Source organism: Oncorhynchus kisutch, linkage group LG13 (assembly GCF_002021735.2).
Source record: "Oncorhynchus kisutch isolate 150728-3 linkage group LG13, Okis_V2, whole genome shotgun sequence".
Classification (NCBI taxonomy): domain Eukaryota; kingdom Metazoa; phylum Chordata; class Actinopteri; order Salmoniformes; family Salmonidae; genus Oncorhynchus; species Oncorhynchus kisutch.
The window spans coordinates 3437572-3461481 of record NC_034186.2 but is presented as its reverse complement, the minus strand read 5'-3'; the positions used below and the strand labels follow the sequence as shown (position 1 = coordinate 3461481).

At 42.7% G+C, this 23910-nt stretch overlaps 1 protein-coding gene across 2 annotated transcripts in view; it reads left to right on the top strand.

Moving 5' to 3' along the window:
* Positions 1-18076, top strand: part of LOC109881585 (histone deacetylase complex subunit SAP130) — a 45737-nt gene extending 27661 nt beyond the window's left edge. For both annotated transcript variants that reach the window (XM_031838180.1, XM_031838179.1), the window contains exons 17-21: positions 4276-4530; positions 4674-4799; positions 8826-8926; positions 10468-10581; positions 14191-18076. In XM_031838180.1, coding sequence (XP_031694040.1) covers positions 4276-4530; positions 4674-4799; positions 8826-8926; positions 10468-10581; positions 14191-14349 — 755 coding nt within the window. In that variant the 3' untranslated portion in view covers positions 14350-18076. The remainder of the gene's footprint in view (positions 1-4275; positions 4531-4673; positions 4800-8825; positions 8927-10467; positions 10582-14190) is intronic.
* Positions 18077-23910: the final 5834 nt, after the last annotated feature.

Here is a 23910-nt window from a genome sequence, read left to right as displayed (position 1 = left end):
GGCTGCACTATAGTTACTAAGGCAGGCTGCACTATAGTTACTATAGTTACTAAGACAGGCTGTACTATAGTTACTATAGTTACTAAGGCAGGCTGCACTATAGTTACTAAGGCAGGTTGTACTATAGTTACTAAGGCAGGCTGCACTATAGTTACTAAGGCAGGCTGTACTATAGTTACTAAGGCAGGCTGCACTATAGTTACTAAGGCAGGCTGTACTATAGTTACTAAGGCAGGCTGCACTATAGTTACTATAGTTACTAAGGCAGGCTGCACTATAGTTACTAAGGCAGGTTGTACTATAGTTACTAAGGCAGGCTGCACTATAGTTACTAAGGCAGGCTGCACTATAGTTACTAAGGCAGGCTGCACTATAGTTACTAAGGCAGGCTGCACTATAGTTACTAAGGCAGGCTGCACTATAGTTACTAAGGCAGGCTGCACTATAGTTACTAAGGCAGGCTGCACTATAGTTACTATAGTTACTAAGGCAGACTGTACTATAGTTACTAAGACAGGCTGTACTATAGTTACTAAGGCAGGCTGCACTATAGTTACTATAGTTACTAAGGCAGGCTGCACTATAGTTACTAAGGCAGGTTGTACTATAGTTACTAAGGCAGGCTGCACTATAGTTACTATAGTTACTAAGACAGGCTGTACTATAGTTACTAAGGCAGACTGTACTATAGTTACTAAGGCAGGCTGCACTATAGTTACTAAGGCAGGCTGCACTATAGTTACTATAGTTACTAAGGCAGGCTGTACTATAGTTACTAAGGCAGGTTGTACTATAGTTACTAAGGCAGGCTGCACTATAGTTACTATAGTTACTAAGACAGGCTGTACTATAGTTACTAAGGCAGGCTGCACTATAGTTACTAAGGCAGGCTGCACTATAGTTACTATAGTTACTAAGACAGGCTGTACTATAGTTACTAAGGCAGACTGTACTATAGTTACTAAGGCAGGCTGTACTATAGTTACTAAGGCAGGCTGCACTATAGTTACTATAGTTACTAAGGCAGGCTGCACTATAGTTACTAAGGCAGACTGCACTATAGTTACTAAGGCAGGCTGCACTATAGTTGCTAAGGCAGGCTGCACTATAGTTACTAAGGCATGCTGCACTATAGTTACTAAGGCAGGCTGCACTATAGTTGCTAAGGCAGGCTGCACTATAGTTACTAAGGCAGGCTGCACTATAGTTACTAAGGCAGGCTGCACTATAGTTACTAAGGCAGGCTGCACTATAGTTACTAAGGCAGGCTGCACTATAGTTACTAAGGCAGGCTGCACTATAGTTACTAAGGCAGGCTGCACTATAGTTACTATAGTTACTAAGGCAGGCTGCACTATAGTTACTAAGGCAGGCTGCACTATAGTTACTAAGGCAGGCTGCACTATAGTTACTATAGTTACTAAGGCAGGCTGCACTATAGTTACTAAGGCAGGCTGCACTATACTTACTAAGGCAGGCTGCACTATACTTACTAAGGCAGGCTGCACTATAGTTACTAAGGCAGGCTGCACTATAGTTACTATAGTTACTAAGGCAGGCTGCACTATAGTTACTAAGGCAGGCTGCACTATAGTTACTATAGTTACTAAGGCAGGCTGCACTATAGTTACTAAGGCAGGCTGCACTATAGTTACTAAGGCAGGCTGCACTATAGTTACTAAGGCAGGCTGCACTATAGTTACTAAGGCAGGCTGTACTATAGTTACTAAGACAGGTTGTACTATAGTTACTATACTTACTAAGGCAGGCTGCACTATAGTTACTAAGGCAGGCTGCACTATAGTTACTATAGTTACTAAGACAGGCTGTACTATAGTTACTAAGGCAGACTGTACTATAGTTACTAAGGCAGGCTGCACTATAGTTACTAAGGCAGGCTGCACTATAGTTACTATAGTTACTAAGGCAGGCTGTACTATAGTTACTAAGGCAGGTTGTACTATAGTTACCAAGGCAGGCTGCACTATAGTTACTATAGTTACTAAGACAGGCTGTACTATAGTTACTAAGGCAGGCTGCACTATAGTTACTAAGGCAGGCTGCACTATAGTTACTATAGTTACTAAGACAGGCTGTACTATAGTTACTAAGGCAGACTGTACTATAGTTACTAAGGCAGGCTGTACTATAGTTACTAAGGCAGGCTGCACTATAGTTACTATAGTTACTAAGGCAGGCTGCACTATAGTTACTAAGGCAGACTGCACTATAGTTACTAAGGCAGGCTGCACTATAGTTGCTAAGGCAGGCTGCACTATAGTTACTAAGGCATGCTGCACTATAGTTACTAAGGCAGGCTGCACTATAGTTGCTAAGGCAGGCTGCACTATAGTTGCTAAGGCAGGCTGCACTATAGTTGCTAAGGCAGGCTGCACTATAGTTACTAAGGCAGGCTGCACTATAGTTACTAAGGCAGGCTGCACTATAGTTACTAAGGCAGGCTGCACTATAGTTACTAAGGCAGGCTGCACTATAGTTACTAAGGCAGGCTGCACTATAGTTACTAAGGCAGGCTGCACTATAGTTACTAAGGCAGGCTGCACTATAGTTACTATAGTTACTAAGGCAGGCTGCACTATAGTTACTAAGGCAGGCTGCACTATAGTTACTAAGGCAGGCTGCACTATAGTTACTAAGGCAGGCTGCACTATAGTTACTAAGGCAGGCTGCACTATAGTTACTAAGGCAGGCTGCACTATAGTTACTAAGGCAGGCTGCACTATAGTTACTATAGTTACTAAGGCAGGCTGCACTATAGTTACTAAGGCAGGCTGCACTATAGTTACTAAGGCAGGCTGCACTATAGTTACTATAGTTACTAAGGCAGGCTGCACTATAGTTACTAAGGCAGGCTGCACTATACTTACTAAGGCAGGCTGCACTATAGTTACTAAGGCAGGCTGCACTATAGTTACTATAGTTACTAAGGCAGGCTGCACTATAGTTACTAAGGCAGGCTGCACTATAGTTACTATAGTTACTAAGGCAGGCTGCACTATAGTTACTAAGGCAGGCTGCACTATAGTTACTAAGGCAGGCTGCACTATAGTTACTAAGGCAGGCTGCACTATAGTTACTAAGGCAGGCTGTACTATAGTTACTAAGACAGGTTGTACTATAGTTACTATACTTACTAAGGCAGGCTGCACTATAGTTACTAAGGCAGGCTGCACTATAGTTACTAAGGCAGGCTGTACTATAGTTACTATAGTTACTAAGGCAGGCTGTACTATAGTTACTATAGTTACTAAGGCAGGCTGTACTATAGTTACTATAGTTACTAAGGCAGGCTGCACTATAGTTACTATAGTTACTAAGACAGGTTGTACTATAGTTACTATAGTTACTAAGGCAGGCTATACGTCTGTGTTTACCCAGATTATCAAGATGAAATAACAATAGCCTACACTTGATATGGCTATAATATCAGTTTATAAAAGGCTAATATAACTGATATCTTGAGTATTTTTATGGACAAGAGAAACAGCCCTACCAATGTGAAAATCATTCTGCACTATTGACAAAAAAAATATCTAGGCCTAACACTGTTTTGAACATTTATTTAATGAGATTGTTTTTGGCTTTTGTAACAATTTGAAATTAGAATGACATTATGCACCAAATTATACTGCATATTAAATTCTCCCCCCCCCCCCCCCCTCTCTAAGAAAACAAAAATACACAATGCTATCTAATATTATATATATATTATTTATTTATTTATTTTGCTCCTTTGCACCCCATTATTTTTATTTCTACTTTGCACATTCTTCCATTGCAAATCTACCATTCCAGTGTTTTACTTGCTATATTGTATTTACTTTGCCACCATGGCCTTTTTGCCTTTACCTCCCTTCTCACCTCATTTGCTCACATTGTATATAGACTTGTTTATACTGTATTATTGACTGTATGTTTGTTTTTACTCCATGTGTAACTCTGTGTTGTTGTATGTGTCGAACTGCTTTGCTTTATCTTGGCCAGATCGCAATTGTAAATGAGAACTTGTTCTCAACTTGCCTACCTGGTTAAATAAAGGTGAAATAAAAAATAAAATAAATAAATAAAAATATCAATGACTGGACGATGTGTCATTCTAGACATCGCCAAAGCTTAATGTGAGGATTCCAGGAAAGATTCATTGTGAAAGCTCCCCAGTCCCATCTATCTTTCTTAAACAATGAAATAAAACTGGTTGGACATGCCTGTACTGTGATTTACATGTCTGTCCCCCCTCTCCTCTCCTCTCCTCAGTGCCCCAGCCCTCGGCAAACTCAGGCCTCATCACCCAGCCCCTCCAGGCCGGGTCCCCCCACAGAACCCCCTCCTCAGGGGACCTGGTTCCTGGTGCCTCCCCCAGGAAGAAGCCCCGCAAGCAGCAGCACGTCATTTCCACAGAAGAGACTGAAATGGTGGAGACCAACAGTACAGATGAGGACAGGGCTATGGGCCACAGGCCCCTGGGCAGCAGGGCTAAGAGGAGAGAGTCCCCTCCCAGAGAGTATGTGGGTGGGTGGATACCACTAAACCATGCACAGTTGCACTCACCACAGTGGGGTCAATTCCATTTCAGTTCAGTCAAATCAGGAAGTCAAGTGAAATTCTAAGTTGTATCAATTCTGATACTAGTGCTTTGCTGTGATCTGTCTCAGATGAGGAAGGGGTTCGTTACGTTCCTGTCAGGCCGCGCACACCTGTCACTCTGCTGCGTCACTATAGGAACCCCTGGAAGGCAGCCTATCACCACTTCCAGAGGTACAGCGACATCCGGATCAAAGGTCAGTATTGGTCCAATCAGAACGCTGAACAATAGTTCATTTCTCAGAACGTCCTTTTTTCTACATTTTATGAAGAGGTTCTGGCTAGCAGACACAGTGTATTTTATTAAATATGTTCTGGAATGCATATAAGGTGTTATAAGCATGTGTGAGCCTTTATAATGTGTTATTATGAGGCTTCTAATATTATGTCGCTCTAAGTATGTTACTATTAAGTTATTTTCATTACTGATTTAGAACTCTGGTTGTCTATGTCAGAGGATAAGTTGTTTATAAGCATGTATAAGCTTTTAGGTCCTGCTTTAAATGACGTTCAGCTTATAAAGGCTTCATAATGCCTTCATAAGCACTACATAAATGTGTTACAAAGCACCCGTAACCGTTTGTCATGCTTTATAAAGGGTTCATAAATGTGGCATAACTGCGTGATGCGATCACCAATGTCAAATGTGACGTAACCCACTATGTCAACTGTGATATAATCGTGTGCTTTATAAAGGGTGAGGTGTTGTGCTGAAGGACGGCACACTCTTTAAGAGTCTAACATACCTCTCTCTCTCTCTCTCTCTCTCTCTCTCTCTGAGTGACTCTAACATCTAACATGTCATGCTTTATAAAGGGTGAGGTGTTGTGCTGAAGGACGGCACACTCTTTAACGTAAAGTGATGTTAGTCACATTACAGCTCCTCTCGTTCCCAGACACTTCCACCCAAGTGTGCGGAAGGTCTGATGGACCCAACACATGAAACCTGGCCTTTATTAGTTACGGTTACGTGTAAATTAACATTTTGTGGAAATGCGCAAGAGTTTAGCAAAGATTCAGACTTTTTGACTGTGTTAACTAGTGCCTGACAAATCCTTTACTCAGTAAAGGCCACTCCTATACAATTCTATGGTTACTCCCACTAAGGCCACTTCTGATTGGTTGATATTCCAGGCTTATACACTGAGTATTACAAAACACGACATAGGCTGACCAGGTGAAAGCTATGATCGCCTATTGATGTAACTTATTAAATCTACTTCAATCAGTGTAGATGAAGGGGAGGAGACGGGTTAAAGAAGGATTTTTAAGCCTCGAGATGGAAGTGTCTTTGAACGGGGTATGTTAGTGGGAGCCAGGTGCAGAAACACCTTGATGAAAGCCCCCAACCTAAAGAAACACCTTGATGAAAGCCCCCAACCTAAAGAAACACCTTGATGAAAGCCCCCAACCTAAAGAAACACTGTGATGAAAGCCCCCAATCTAAAGAAACACCTTGATGAAAGCCCCCAACCTAAAACGCTTACCTTGATGAAAGCCCCCAACCTAAAGAAACAACTTGATGAAAGCCCCCAACCTAAAACGCTTACCTTGATGAAAGCCCCCAACCTAAAGAAACACCTTGATGAAAGCCCCCAACCTATAGAAACACCTTGATGAAAGCCCCCAACCTAAAGAAATTGAAAGTGGCTTTTTTTCTGAAAACAAGGTTACATGTTCCTCACTACACAAACACACCATACTTGGACCCAGTCAGGTCTTTAACTATCTATACCACACGGTGCTGGACCCAGTCAGGTCTTCAACTATCTATACCACACGGTGCTGGACCCAGTCAGGTCTTTAACTATCTATACCACACGGCGCTGGACCCAGTCAGGTCTTCAACTATCTATACCACACGGTGCTGGACCCAGTCAGGTCTTCAACTATCTATACCACACGGTGCTGGACCCAGTCAGGTCTTTAACTATCTATACCACACGGTGCTGGACCCAGTCAGGTCTTCAACTATCTATACCACACGGTGCTGGACCCAGTCAGGTCTTCAACTATCTATACCACACGGTGCTGGACCCAGTCAGGTCTTTAACTATCTATACCACACGGTGCTGGACCCAGTCAGGTCTTTAACTATCTATACCACACGGTGCTGGACCCAGTCAGGTCTTCAACTATCTATACCACACGGTGCTGGACCCAGTCAGGTCTTCAACTATCTATACCACACGGTGCTGGACCCAGTCAGGTCTTTAACTATCTATACCACACGGTGCTGGACCCAGTCAGGTCTTTAACTATCTATACCACACGGTGCTGGACCCAGTCAGGTCTTTAACTATCTATACCACACGGTGCTGGACCCAGTCAGGTCTTTAACTATCTATACCACACGGTGCTGGACCCAGTCAGGTCTTTAACTATCTATACCACACGGTGCTGGACCCAGTCAGGTCTTCAACTATCTATACCACACGGTGCTGGACCCAGTCAGGTCTTCAACTATCTATACCACACGGTGCTGGACCCAGTCAGGTCTTTAACTATCTATACCACACGGTGCTGGACCCAGTCAGGTCTTCAACTATCTATACCACACGGTGCTGGACCCAGTCAGGTCTTCAACTATCTATACCACACGGTGCTGGACCCAGTCAGGTATTTAACTATCTATACCACACGGTGCTGGACCCAGTCAGGTCTTTAACTATCTATACCACACGGTGCTGGACCCAGTCAGGTCTTCAACTATCTATACCACACGGTGCTGGACCCAGTCAGGTCTTCAACTATCTATACCACACGGTGCTGGACCCAGTCAGGTCTTTAACTATCTATACCACACGGTGCTGGACCCAGTCAGGTCTTTAACTATCTATACCACACGGTGCTGGACCCAGTCAGGTCTTTAACTATCTATACCACACGGTGCTGGACCCAGTCAGGTCTTTAACTATCTATACCACACGGTGCTGGACCCAGTCAGGTCTTCAACTATCTATACCACACGGTGCTGGACCCAGTCAGGTCTTTAACTATCTATACCACACGGTGCTGGACCCAGTCAGGTCTTTAACTATCTATACCACACGGTGCTGGACCCAGTCAGGTCTTTAACTATCTATACCACACGGTGCTGGACCCAGTCAGGTCTTTAACTATCTATACCACACGGTGCTGGACCCAGTCAGGTCTTTAACTATCTATACCACACGGTGCTGGACCCAGTCAGGTCTTTAACTATCTATACCACACGGTGCTGGACCCAGTCAGGTCTTTAACTATCTATACCACACGGTGCTGGACCCAGTCAGGTCTTTAACTATCTATACCACACGGTGCTGGACCCAGTCAGGTCTTTAACTATCTATACCACACGGCGCTGGACCCAGTCAGGTCTTTAACACGTCCACTCCCCCTGCTGAAAGATCAGCCATGTTGGCAACATTGTAACAGGTTGTAATCAAGCTCTGGTGTCCAGCATGGGAACAGAAGAGGAATACCTGGTGCAGTAGTCTCAGGGTACTGTAGGACCGCTCCAAATCATCTGGGTTCAGAACACACCTCTCAGAGCAGCCTACAGGGTGTGCTGCAGTAGAAGTATTGTAAGGGAATACTCAGTAGGCTCAGTAGAATGTATATATTCTGTCATTTCATATGAGGTTCTGAGTAATAGTACTGCTGGACCGTTCCATTGGCGGCCACAATGCCAGTCACTCTCAATGAAGAAAAAACAGCTTTTAAAATGAAATAACAACAGGTTTTTTGTTTGTTGCTGTGCACGACTGCGCTTTAGAGTTATCCTGCAGCACAGCATTGTCGGGGGGAAGTTGAGGTCAGGATTAACATGGACTATTCACCCAGGAGGGAAAGAAGTTTGACCATCCTAGAAATGTTTTAGATTTTAATATAATTATATTCAATTCAGCGTACTGTTTTATCCAAAGCGACTTGGTCATGTGTGAATCCATTTTTACGTATATGGGTGGTCCTGGGAATTGAACCCTCTTTCCTGGCGTTTCAACGCCCTATCAAGATGCATGATGGGTTATAAATGCTTTGTGAAGCCTCCATTTAATATGATTTATAAGGTCTTTTATTTAAGTAGTGCTTATGTCACCCTTTTATAAAGCACAAGGTTATGTCACATTTCTAAACCATGACGTACGGTTAAAGGTCATGTAGTTATGTCGTGTTTACGAAGCCTTCGTAAAAACGGGGTCAGCTTGGTCATGTCTTCTGTTACGTGTCTGTTCCTACAGAGGAGAAGGAGTCGTTACAGGAAGTGGCCAATCAGAGAGGAGTAGCACGGCGAGCTCAGGGATGGAAGATGCACTTGTGTGTTGCTCAGCTCATGCAGTTGGTGAGTGTCGTCGTTGGCGATACATCTCTCAGTTCTCATTTTTCAGCCACCAGAGGACATTTTTAAGTGACGTTTTAATTAGTGAAAAAATAGTGAAATGTGTATTTCGTATTTTGGAGCTTGTATTATGCCGTACTTATGTCAATGTTCCTTGAATGTCTGGTTGAAACCCTTAAGCCCTGACCTCTAACCCTGTTCTGACCCCTAGTCGAAACTAGAGCATGATGTATATAGCATACTGACGTCCCTCCAGGCCGATCTGTAACCTCTGACCCCTAGTCGAACCTGGAGCATGATGTAGACTGAACAAAAATATAAAACGCAACATGCAACAATTTCAAAGATTTTAGTGAGTTACAGTTTATATGAGAAAATATATATATTTTTTATAAATGAATCTGGTCCTCATCTATGGATTTCACGTGACTGGGAATACAGATATGCATCTCTGCCTCAGGATCTCGTCACGGTGTATCTCGGGGCGGCAGGTGGTTAGAGCGATGGGCCAATAACTGAAAGGTTGCTATATCGAATCCCCGAGCTGACAAGGTAAAAATCTGTCGTTCTGCCCCTGAACAAGGCAACCCACTGTTCCTAGGCCGTCATTGAAAATAAGAATTTGTTCTTAACTGACTTGCCTAGTTAAATATATGTTAAATAAACAATAATTCTGTGCATTTAAATTGCCGTTGAGAAAATGCAATTGTATTCGTTTGACCGTAGCTTATGCCTGTCCATACCATAACCCCACCTCCACCATGGGGCACTCTGTTCACAACGCTGACATCAGCAAACCGCTCTCCCACACAACACCATACACGTGGTCTGCGGTTGTGAGGTTGGTTGGACCTTCTGCCAAATTCTCTAAAACGACGTTGTAGGCAGTTCATGGTAGAGAAATGAACATTCAATTCTCTGGCAACAGCTCTGGTGGACATTCCTGCAGTCAGCATGCCAATTGTACGTTCCCTCAAAACTTGAGACATCTGTGGCATTGTGTTGTGTGACAAAACTGCACATTTTAAAGTGGCCTTTTATTGTTCCCAGCACAAGGTGCACCTGTGTAATGATCATGCTGTTTAATCAGCTTCTTGATATGGAATACCTGTCAGGTGGATGGATTGTCTCGGCAAAGGAGAAATGTTCACTAACAGGGATGTAAACAAATGTGTGCACAACATTTTAGAGAGATGAGCTTATTGTGCGTACGGAACATTTCTGGGATTTTTTTTCCGGCTCATGAAACATGGGACCAACACTTTACATGTTGCGTTTATATTTTTGTTCAGTGTGTGTGTGTGTGTATATATATATATATATATATGAACAAGTATTTGATACACTGCAGGTTTTCCTACTTACAAAGCATGTAGAGGTCTGTAATTTTTATCATAGGTACACTTCAACTGTGAGAGACGGAATCTAAAACAACATCCAGAAAATCACATTGAATGATTTATAAATAATTAATTTACACGTGTATATATAGGAGACTGACATCCCTCCAGGCTGATCTCTGACCTCTAACCTCTGACCCCTAGTCAAACCTGGAGCATGATGTGTATAGCAGACTGACTTCCCTTCAGGAGGGGCTAATCCCTAAGAAGAGGGCCGGGGTCGACGACGAGCTGCACCGCATTAACGAGCTCATACAGGTTTGTGGGGACAGTAAACAGTAAACAGTAAACATGTACATGTATTTTTTATTTACACTTTATTTAGTCAAGTCAGTTAAGAACAACTTCTTATTTACAATGACGGCCTATCAAAAGGCAAAGGGCGTCTTGCGTGGACGGGGGCTGGAATTTAAAATAAAAATGAAGGTCAAAACACACATCGTGACAAGAGAGACAGCACTACATAAAGAGAGACCAAAGACAGCAACATGGCAACACAGCATGGTAGCAACACAGCATGGTAGCAGCACAGCATGGTAGCAGCACAACATGGTAGCAAGACAACATGACAACACAGCATGGTAGCAACACAGCATGGTAGCAGCACAGCATGGTAGCAACACAGCATGGTAGCAACACAGCATGGTAGCAACACAGCATGGTAGCAACACAACATAGCAACACACCATGGTAGCAACACAACATGGTACAAACATTATTGGGCACAGACAACAGCACAAAGGGCAAGAAGGTAGAGACAACAATACATCACACAAAGCAGCCACAACTGTCAGTAAGAGTGTCCATGATTGAGTCTTTGAATGAAGAGCTTGAGATAAAACTGTCTAGTTTGAATGATTGTTGCAGATTGTTCCAGTCGCTAGCTGCAGCGAACTGAAAAGAGGAGCGACCCAGGGATGTGTGTGCTTTGGGGACCTTTAACAGAATGTGACTGGCAGAACTGGTGTTGTATATGGAGGATGAGGGCTGCAGTAGATATCTCAGATAGGGGGGTGTGAGGCCTAAGAGGGTTTTATAAATAAACATCAACCAGTGGGTCTCGTGACGGGTATACAGAGATGACCAGTTTACAGAGGAGTATAGAGTGCAGTGATGTGTCTTATAAGGAGCATTGGTGGCAAATCTGATGGCCGAATGAGAGCACCCTTACCTGCCGATCTATAAATTACTTCTCTGTAATCTAGCATGGGTAGGATGGTCATATGAATCAGGGTTAGTTTGGCAGCTGGGGTGAAAGAGGAGCGATTACGATAGAGGAAACCAAGTCTAGATTTAACTTTAGCCTGCAGCTTTGATATGTGCTGAGAGAAGGACAGTGTACCGTCTAGCCATACTCCCAAGTACTTGTATGAGGTGACTACCTCAAGCTCTAAACCCTCAGAGGTAGTAATCACACCTGTGGGAAGAGGGGCATTCTTCTTACCAAACCACATCTTTGTTTTGGAGGTGTTCAGAACAAGGTTAAGGGCAGAGAAAGCTTGTTGTACAGAGTTTAAATCCGGGAAAGGGCCAGCCGAGTATAAGACTGTATCATCTGCATATAAATGGATGAGAGCTTCCTACTGCCTGAGCTATGTTGTTGATGTAAATTGAGGAGAGTGTGGGACTTAGGATCAAGCCTTGGGGTACTCCCTTAGTGACAGGCAGTGGCTGAGACAGCAGATGTTCTGACTTTATACACTGCACTCTTTGAGAGAGGTAGTTAGCAAACCAGACCAAAGACCCCTCAGAGACACCAATACTCCTTAGCCAGCCCACAAGAATGGAATGGTCTACCGTATCAAAAGCTTTGGCCAAGTCAATAAAAATAGCAGCACAGCATTGCTTAGAATCAAGGGCGATGGTGACATCATTGAGGACCTTTTTAAGGTTGCAGGGACACCGCCATAACCTGAGAGGTAACCAGATTGCATACCAGAGAGAATACTATAGAGAAAACCAGTTGATTATTGACAAGTTTTTCCATCACTTTTGATAAACAGGGCAAAATAGAAATTGGCCTATAACGGTTAGGATCAGCTTGAACTCCCCCTTTAACCTCTCTGGGCTAGGCGGGACACATGGCCAATAGCCAGGGAAAATACATTTCTATAAATATCTAACTTTCATTAAATCACACATGCAAGATGGCAAATTAAAGCTACACTCGTTGTGAATACAGCCAACATGTCAGATTTCAAAAAGGCTTTTTTCGGCGAAAGCATAAGATGCTATTATCTGATGATAGCATAACAGTAAACAATGAGAGAGTAGCATATTTCAACTCTGCAGGCGCGACACAAAACGCAGAAATAAAATATAAATCATGCCTTACCTTTGACAAGCTTCTTTTGTTGGCACTCCAATATGTCCCATAAACATCACAAATGGTCCTTTTGTTCGATTAATTCCGTCGATATATATCCAAAATGTCCATTTATTTGGCGCGTTTGATCCAGAAAAACACCGCTTCCAACTTACGCAACGTCGCTACAAAATATCTCAAAAGTTCTGGGATAGATAGATGATTTAAAGAGCTCAGCCATGTGCTCCTTGTCAGTAACAACCACATCATCAACTTTAAGGGACATGGGCAGCTGTGAGGAGGAGGCCTTATTCTACAGGTCTTTAACCGTTTTCCAGAACTTTTTGAGGTTAGACCCACAGAGAGAGAACTGCTACTTAAAGTAACTAACTTTGGCCTTCCAGATAGCCTGAGTACACTTATTTCTCATTTGCCTGAACGAGAGCCAGTCAGCCTGAGTATGTGTGTCCCGAGCCTTTCGCCAAATGCAATTCTTGAGGTGGAAAAATTCCCATTTTCTTTATGGGGTGTGTTTGTTAACAGTCAAAATAAAAGGTCCAAGCGTCTTCAACAAAGGGGATCAACCTTATTCTATACTAATTTACAGAGGCCAGGTCATGAAGGACCTTGTCTCTGATACCTATCAGGATTATTTGTGAGGATAACAACAAGGGGGTTTAGCCTTTTCTGGGTGTTTGGAGTCATACCTTGTGGGATTGGTAATAATCTGAGAAAGATTTAGGGAGTCCCATTGCTTTAGGACTTGGTAGGGTGGTTTTAAACATGTCCCAGTTTAGGTCACCAAGCAGGACAGATTCAGACGTAGTGTAAGGGGCCAGGAGAGAGCTTAGGGCAGGTAGGGTACAGGCCGGTGCTGATGGAGGACGAGGTAGCCTAGAGGGTAGCCTAGTGGTTAGAGCGTTGGACTAGTAACCGGAAGGTTGCAAGTTCAAACCCCCGAGCTGACAAGGTACAAATCTGTCCTTCTGCCCCTGAACAGGCAGTTAACCCACTGTTCCTAGGTCGTCATTGAAAATAAGAATTTGTTCTTAACTGACTTGCCTAGTAAAATAAAGGTAAAATAAAAAAATAAAAAGTGCTATTTGGAAGTTTAATGCTTAAAACCAACAAATCCAATTGTTTGGGGACAGACTTGGTGGAGACAACCTAGCACTGAAGGTGATCCTTGGTAAAGATTGTCACTCTCCCACCTTTGGAAGATCTGTCTTGCCGAAAAAGGTTATAACCAGAAAGGTTAACATCAGTATTCAAAACACTCTTTCTTAACCACATCATCATTATAGGTTAACTCATACAGGTACGTGGATTGATTGATTAAGTGGTTGATTGATTGGTTGAGCACTTGATGACATGTTATTGTCCTTCAAGAGGAAATCCTTTTGACAGGTCTCACATATTACACAAAAGTCACAAGTTTATTCAGTCACAGTTGGGGGTGGGGAGTCCAGACAATTTCAGTGCATCGATTTGTTTTTATACTCAATAGTGTGATACTTGTGATACTTCTACAGTGTTGTCATGAATGTTGGTTCTGTGTGCAGGGTAACATGCAGCGCTGTAAGCTAGTGATGGACCAGGTTACAGAGGCCCGGGACACTATGATGAAGGTTCTGGACCACAAAGACAAGGTCCTGAAGCTGCTCAACCAGAACGGAGCTGTCAAAAAGTCGAACAAACTGAAACGTAAGGATCGGACCTAGCCTGGGCTTCCTGTTCCGTCACCAACGTCATGGATCTGTTGGTTACAGCGATGTGTTTTAAAACGGTTTTGCAACGGAAGAAGAAAATGTAAACGTTTCTCAGTGGATAAGTCAAGGGGGTATTCCCTCCCTGTTTTGTGTTTGTTTTGTTGTTGCTGCTTACGTGCCTAATGAACACGACCCACCTCTGCCCTGCCCGAACGGGAGGACAGGGTGGAAGAGCTGCTGGGAGCTAGAGGTGGAACTGTTGGTACTATGACAGCTACTCACCCACACCCTCTTATCTCTGTCTGAGCACAGAAGCTGGGTGGACAACATAATAACTAGAACCCTCCTGTTGCTTCAGTCAGAGCTCACTGTCTGGAGGGAATCCCTCTAGGAATATGTTCTCACTGAAGAAGACTCAACACTCTGTCTTCCAAATGGCACCCTATTCCCTATATAGTGCACTACTTTAGACTAGAGCCCTATGGAACCCTATATAGTGCACTACTATTGACTAGAGCCCTATGGAACCCTATATAGTGCACTACTATTGACTAGAGCCCTATGGAACCCTATAACCCTACGTAGTGCACTACTTTAGACCAGAGCCCTATGGAACCCTATATAGTGCACTACTATTGACTAGAGCCCTATGGAACCCTATACCCTACGTAGTGCACTACTTTAGACCAGAGCCCTATGGAACCCTATTCCCTATATATAGTGCACTACTTTAGACCAGAGCCCTATGGAACCCTATTCCCTATATATAGTGCACTACTTTTGACCAGAGCCCTATGGAACCCTATTCCCTATATATAGTGCACTACTTTTGACTAGAGCCCTATGGAACCCTATTCCCTATATATAGTGCACTACTTTAGACCAGAGCACTATGGAACCATATTCCCTATACACACACTACTTTAGACCAGAGCACTATGGATCCCTATTCCCTATACACACACTACTTTAGACCAGAGCACTATGGGACCCTATTCCCTATATAGTGCACTACTATTGACTAGAGCCCTATGGAACCCTATACCCTATGTAGTGCACTACTTTTGACTAGAGCCCTATGTGTCCTGAACAAAAGTAGTGCACTACGTAGGGAATAGGATGCCATTTGGAAGACACCACTGCCTGAAGGGCCCCTTCTTTTTTTGTTGAACTTTTTTTTTTACAGAGCTCAGGTCTATCGGTTCTCCTATTTTACAGTTTATTTTGGTATCAAGTTACTTCTTGTCAAAAAAAAAGCAGAGGTTGAACAGAACCTTAAGCACTTACAAACTTCAAACACGTTGTACGAATTGGTAACATCATCATATGAAAGGGGGGAAAAACAAGTCTGTAACACATCGTATGTAGTAGATGACTTTGTTTCAACAATGTCTCGCTTTGGGGCGTTACTTTCACAACTACTGGCAGAAATCAAATCTTTATGACTCATCTTTAAAATATGCTATATTTATTTACAACTTCCTGTTTTGTTTCCATTTTCAGCATTTATATTGTCTTACCTGTGTGATAAACAATGTGGTGCCAAATGCCCATTTTTGTTTCAATATTTTGTATATTTCTTATATTGGAAGATGGGGCACCCTCAACAGACTTAATTGTACTGTATGTGCAGAACTTTAACGATGATGAAAATATTGGCGGAGTGTTTATTGTTTTCAGATATTTAATTGATAATGAATGAGACAGTCTGTATAATAGAGAGATTTACATGCAGAGATGTTTTGAAATGGCTGACGAGCATTGTGGGTAATGTATTGAAATGGCTAATGAGCATAGTGGGTAATGTATTGAAATGGCTGACTAGCATTGTGGGTAATGTTTTGAAATGGCTGACGAGCATTGTGGGTAATGTTTTGAAATGTCTGACGAGCATTGTGGGTAATGTTTTGAAATGGCTGACGAGCATTGTGGGTAATGTTTTGAAATGTCTGACTAGCATTGTGGGTAATGTTTTGAAATGGCTGATGAGCATTGTGGGTAATGTTTTGAAATGGCTGACTAGCATAGTGGGTAATGTTTTGAAATGGCTGACGAGCATTGTGGGTAATGTTTTGAAATGGCTGACGAGCATAGTGGGTAATGTTTTGAAATGGCTGACTAGCATAGTGGGTAATGTTTTGAAATGGCTGACGAGCATTGTGGGTAATGTTTTGAAATGGCTGACTAGCATAGTGGGTAATGTTTTGAAATGGCTGACTAGCATAGTGGGTAATGTTTTGAAATGGCTGACGAGCATTGTGGGTAATGTTTTGAAATGGCTGACGAGCATTGTGGGTAATGTATTGAAATGGCTAACGAGCATAGTGGGTAATGTATTGAAATGTCTGACTAGCATTGTGGGTAATGTTTTGAAATGGCTGACGATCATTGTGGGTAATGTTTTGAAATGGCTGACGAGCATTGTGGGTAATGTTTTGAAATGGCTGACGAGCATAGTGGGTAATGTTTTTGAAATGACTAACGAGCATAGTGGGTAATGTTTTGAAATGGCTGACTAGCATAGTGGGTAATGTTTTGAAATGGCTGACGAGCATTGTGGGTAATGTTTTGAAATGGCTGACGAGCATAGTGGGTAATGTTTTGAAATGGCTGACTAGCATAGTGGGTAATGTTTTGAAATGGCTGACGAGCATTGTGGGTAATGTTTTGAAATGGCTGACGAGCATAGTGGGTAATGTTTTGAAATGGCTGACTAGCATAGTGGGTAATGTTTTGAAATGGCTGACGAGCATTGTGAGTAATGTTTTGAAATGGCTGACGAGCATTGTGGGTAATGTATTGAAATGGCTAACGAGCATAGTGGGTAATGTATTGAAATGTCTGACTAGCATTGTGGGTAATGTTTTGAAATGGCTGACGATCATTGTGGGTAATGTTTTGAAATGGCTGACGAGCATTGTGGGTAATGTTTTGAAATGGCTGACGAGCATAGTGGGTAATGTTTTTGAAATGACTAACGAGCATAGTGGGTAATGTTTTGAAATGGCTGACTAGCATAGTGGGTAATGTTTTTGAAATGGCTAACGAGCATAGTGGGTAATGTTTTGAAATGGCTGACTAGCATTGTGGGTAATGTTTTGAAATGGCTGACGATCATTGTGGGTAATGTTTTGAAATGGCTGACGAGCATTGTGGGTAATGTTTTGAAATGGCTGACGAGCATAGTGGGTAATGTTTTTGAAATGGCTAACGAGCATAGTGGGTAATGTTTTGAAATGGCTGACTAGCATAGTGGGTAATGTTTTTGAAATGGCTGACTAGCATAGTGGGTAATGTTTTGAAATGGCGGACTAGCATAGTGGGTAATGTTTTTGAAATGGCTAACGAGCATAGTGGGTAATGTTTTGAAATGGCTGACTAGCATAGTGGGTAATGTTTTTGAAATGGCTAACGAGCATAGTGGGTAATGTTTAATGGTGTGATTGATGACCGTACATTATGCGTTTGGTTTTAGAAGGAAGTATTGTGTTTGTCGTGTAACTAGAATGCCAGGAACTGATTTCTGTTCAAAATATAAGACGTTGAATATGAAAGTGTTTTACTTTACGTTTTTTTTCCATTGTCTTTTGAATTTTTTTTGCTAATTTTGGGGGGTTTTGTACTTCATAAAAACATGTTGTGATTCTTTTTTCAGATGCTATGATCAGACACTGGGCCTGAAAATTCAGCTATTGTACATGGGGTTCTCTGTTATTCTAGTAAAACTACTTCAAGGAAACGGTATTCTCAAGTCATTCTGTTTTATATGTACTGTGAAGACACTAGTTTTATTCCATGGATGTTCCCAATGTTGTGGAGTTGACTATATCAGGGGTTCTGAAACGCTTTGGGACACCTTTTCGTGATAGCAAATTCATCAGGGACCCCCTCATAAGCAGAACACAACTCACGTGAGATAAAAAATAGATATATAAAACAATAGCCTACTATTACTTTTCCTACGTCTGCAGTTCATGGCTGGACGAACCAAGTCTCGGGCCCGGGGGGGGGGGGGGAACATTTGAAAAGCACGATTCTTGGCATCATAGATACAATTTAGCCATTTTTTTAAAAGTACATTTTCTACAATTCTACACATTTTGCCATGAGGCAGAGAGAACTTTGCAGTTGTAAAGGCCCAGTGCAGTCAAAAACAGGATGTTCCTGTGTTTTATATATATTTCCACACTATGAGATTGGAATAATACTGTAAAATGGTGAAAATGATGATAATGCCCTTTTCGTGTAAGAGCTGTTTATATCAGCCTGTTTTGGTGGGATGGAGTTTTGACCTGCCTGGTGACATCACCAAGTGTTAAATGAGCTAATAGACCAATAAGAAAGAGAGTTCCAAACCTCTCTGCCAATAACAACTAGTTTTCACTTTTCCTCTCCCCATTCAGACCAATCACAGGCAGTCCTAGCAAAGTTCTTGATTGAGAAATTGCTCTAAGAAGCTGTTTTTGTTTACCAGTTTAATTTAAACCAATCACAGTAAGGTGATTGTTTTTAGTTTAACCAGCCAAGTCCGTTAAGAACAAACTCTTATTTACAATGATGGCCTACCCAGGGGCCAAACCCTAACCCAGAGGACGCTGGGCCAATTCTGCGCCGCCCTATGGGACTCCCATTCACGGCCAGTTGTCATTCAGCCTGGAATCGAACCAGGGTCTGTAGTGATGCCTCTAGGACTGAGATGGAGTGCCTTAGACCACTGCGCCACTCCGGAGCCCATTGTTACCCAGAAATGATTTGATACTGAAATAAAAATGACTGCTTTGTTGCTGTTTTGTTTTTAAAGCTTACAGTGCATTTATGTTTAAACAAATTGTACTGGTATCCTCAAGAGTAGAACCCCCTTATGTCATCATGAAGTGCTTTGAGAGGCTAGTTAATGGTCATATCACCTCTACCTTACCCGACTCCCTAGACCCACTTCAATTTGCTTACCGCCCCAATAGATCCAGCCCCCTCCTGTACTCCCTGTTCACCCATGACTGCATGGCCACGCACAGCTCCAACTCAATCACCAAGTTTGTAGACGACACTACAGTAGTAGGCCCGATGACCAATAATGACGAGACAGCCTACAGGGAGGAGGTGAGGGCCCTGGGAGTGTGGTGTCAGGAAAATAACCTCTCACTCAATGTCGACAAAACAAAGCTTTCCTGAATAACTGGGCCAGCTGGGACTGGAGAGGACACAGAGTGATGGTTAGTCTTTCCTGAATAACTGGGCCAGCTGGGATTGGAGAAGAGGCAGAGTGATGGTTAATCTTTCCTAAATAACTGGGCCAGCTGGGATTGGAGAAGAGGCAGAGTGATGGTTAATCTTTCCTAAATAACTGGGCCAGCTGGGATTGGAGAAGAGGCAGAGTGATGGTTAATCTTTCCTAAATAACTGGGCCGGCTGGGATTGGAGAAGAGGCAGAGTGATGGTTAATCTTTCCTGAATAACAGGGCCAGCTGGGATTGGAGAAGAGGCAGAGTGATGGTTAGTCTTTCCTGAATAACAGGGCCAGCTGGGATTGGAGAAGAGGCAGAGTGATGGTTAATCTTTCCTGAATAACAGGGCCAGCTGGGATTGGAGAAGAGGCAGAGTGATGGTTAATCTTTCCTGAATAACAGGGCCAGCTGGGATTGGAGAAGAGGCAGAGTGATGCTTAATCTTTCCTGAATAACAGGGCCAGCTGGGAGCATACAGTGCATTCTGAAATTATTGCCTTTTTCCACATATTGTTACGTTAGTCTTATTCTAAAATGTATTAAATAATTTCCCCCCCCCCTCATCAACTACACACAATACCCAATAGTGACAAAGAAAAAACAGTGATGAGCTTTGAGGGTACCAAGCTCATTACTTAGCTCGGGGCCTTGGGTCTGAACCGCGCCCTGTGCAACTCGGCCCTGGACTTCCTGACGGGTCGCCCCCCATGGGGTTAAGGTTGAACTCCTACACTTCACTGATCCTCAACACAGGGGCCACACAAGGATGTATACTCCCTGTGGCCACAACAGACGACACAACAGCGGTAGGCCTGATTACCTACAACGACGAGACGGCCTACAGGGAGGAGGTGAGGGCCCTGGAGGGAGTGGTGCCTGGAAAATAACCTCTCTCAACGTCAACAAAACAAAGGAGCTGATCGTGGAGTTCAGGAGACAGCAGAGGGAGCACAGCCCTATCCACATCGACGGGACCGCAGTGGAGAAGGTGGAAATCTTCAAGTTACTCTGCGTATACATCACTGACGCTCTGATGCTCTGAAATGGTCCACCCACACAGACAGTGTGGTGAAGAAGGCGTAACAGTGCCTCTTCAGCCTCCTGAGCTTTGCCCCTAAGACCCTCATAAACTTTTACAGATGCACCATTGACAATATCCTGTCGGGCTGTATCTCTGCCTGGTACGGCAACTGCTCCGTCCGCAAGTGCAGGGCTCTCCAGAGGGTGGTGCGGTCTGCTCAACGTATCACCGGGGGCACACCTGCATACCTGCTCTCCGGGACACCTACAGCACCCGATGTTACAGGAAGGCCAAGAAGACCATCAAGGACAACAACCACCCGTGCCACTGCCTGTTCACCCCGCTATCATCCAGAAGGTGAGGTCAGTACAGGTGCATCAAAGCTGGGACTGAGAGACTGGAAAAACAGCTTCTATCTCAAGGCCATCAGACTGTTAAATAGTCACCACTAGCCGGCCCCCGCCCAGTACCGCCCGCCCTGAACTTAGCCACTGTCACTAGCTGGCTGCCACAAGTTACTCAACCCTGCACCTTAGAGCTCTTTCATTTAAGAATGATGGATGCCACTGTTCTTGGGGACCTTCAATTCTGCAAACATTTTTTGGTGCCCTTCCCCAGATCTGTGCCTCGACACAATCCTGTCTCGGAACTCTACAGAAAATTATTTCGACCTCATGACTTGGTTTTTGCTCTGACATACACTGTCAACTGTAGGACCTTATTTTATTTATTTATTTATTTTACCTTTATTTAACCAGGTAGGCAAGTTGAGAACAAGTTCTCATTTACAATTGCGACCTGGCCAAGATAAAGCAAAGCAGTTCGACAGATAAAACGACACAGAGTTACACATGGAGTAAAAACAAACATACAGTCAATAATGCAGTATAAACAAGTCTATATACAATGTGAGCAAATGAGGTGAGAAGGGAGGTAAAGGCAAAAAAGGCCAAGATGGCAAAGTAAATACAATATAGCAAGTAAAATACTGGAATGGTACAGACAGGCCTTTTCAAATCATGTCCAATCAAGTGAATTTACCACAGGTGGACTCCAATCAAGTTGTAGAAACATCTCAAGGATGATAGATGGAAACATGGATTTACCTGAGCTCAATTTCGAGTCTCATTCCAAAGCGTCTGAATACTTAAAATATAAATCAGGGATTTCAATATTTTTATTTTAATACATTTGCAAAAATAAAAAAAGACATGTTTTTCTCTTTGTCATTATGGGGTATTGTGATGTCATTATGGGGTATTGTGATGTCATTATGGGGTATTGTGATGTCATTATGGGGTATTGTGATGTCATTATGGGGTATTGTGATGTCATTATGGGGTGTTGTGATGTCATTATGGGGTATTGTGATGTCATTATGGGGTATTGTGATGTCATTATGGGGTATTGTGATGTCATTATGGGGTATTGTGATGTCATTATGGGGTATTGTGATGTCATTATGGGGTATTGTGATGTCATTATGGGGTATTGTGTGTAGATTGCTAAAACTATTTAATCAGGTTTAGAATAAGGCTGTAACGTAACAAAATGTGCAAAAAGTCAAAGAGTCTGAATACTTTCTGAATGCACTCGACATACTAGTCAAAACACATATTCTTCACATATACTACATATTCTATCCATATACTGTCCATAATGTCTATACATCCCATCACACACATTTATACAGTGGGGCAAAACGAAGTATTTCGTCAGCCACCAATTGTGCAAGTTCTCCCACTTAAAAAGACGAGAGAGGCCTGTAGTTTTCATCATAGGTACACTTCAACTATGACAGACAAAATGAGAAAAGAAAATCACATTGTAGGATTTTTTATGAATTTATTTGCAAATTGTGGTGGAAAATAAGTATTTGGTCAATATATATACATATACAACCGTTCAAAAGTTTGGGGTCACTTAGAAATGTTCATGTTTTTGAAAGAAAAGCAAATGTTTTGTCCATTAAAATAACATCAACTTGACCAGAAATACAGTATAGACATGGTTCATGTTGTAAATTACTATTGTAGCTGGAAACGGCTGATAAAAAAAAAGGAATATCTACATAGGCGTACAGAAACCCATTATCAGCAACCATCACTCCTGTGTTCCAATGGCACTTTGTGTTAGCTAATACAAGTTTATCATTTTAAAAGGCTAATTATGTTAGCACAGCTGAAAACTGTTGTTCTGATTAAAGAAGCAATAAAACTGGCCTTTGGGCTAGTTGAGTATCTGGAGCATCAGCATTTGTGGGTTCGATTAAAGGCTCAAAATGGCCAGAAACAAAGAACTGTCTTCTGGAACTCGTCAGTCTATTCTTGTTCTGAGAAAGGATTCGCAAGAAACTGAAGATCTCGTACAACTCTGTGTACTACTCCCTTCACAGAACAGCGCAAACTGGCTCTAACCAGAATAGAAAGAAGAGTGGGAGGCCCCGGTGCACAACTGAGCAAGAGGACAAGTACATTAGAGTGTTTGAGAAACAGACGCCTCACAAGTCCTCAACTGGCAGCTTCATTAAATAGTACCCCCAAAACACCAGTCTCAACGGCAACAGTGAAGAGGCGACTCCGGGATACTGGCCTTCTAGGCAGAGTTGCAAAGAAAAAGCCACATCTCAGACTGGCCAATAAAAGATTAAGATGGGCAAAAGAACACAGACACTGGACAGAGGAACTCTGCCTAGAAGGCCAGCATCCCGGAGTCGCCTCTTCACTGTTGACGTTGAGATTGGACAGAGGAACTCTGCCTAGAAGGCCAGCATCCCAGAATCGCCTCTTCACTGTTGATGTTGAGACTGGTGTTTTGCGGGTACTATTTAATGAAGCTGCCAGTTGAGGACTTGTGAGGCGTCTGTTTCTCAAACTAGACACTCTAATGTACTTGTCCTCTTTGCTCTTCCTAATATTTCTACATTTCTTAATTCCATTCTTTTACTCATTAGATTTGTGTTTATTGTTGAAATATTTTATGTATTACTACACTGTTTGTCCTTTATACAAAGTGTTCTGTTTGGGGCAATTCCAATGCAACCACTCTCAATATTTTCAAGCATTGTGGTGGCTGCATCATGTTATGGGTATGCTTGTAGCCGTTAAGAACTGGGGAGTTTTCAGGATAAAAATCATCTGAATGGAGCTAAGCACAGGCAAAATCCTGGAGTAAAACCTGGTTCAGTCTGCTTTCCAACTTAAACTGGGAGATTAATTCACCTTTCAGCAAGACAATAACCTGAAACACAAGGTCTACACTGGAGTTACATATCAAGAAGACAGTGAATGTTCCTGAGTGGCTGAGTTACATTTTTTACTTAAATCT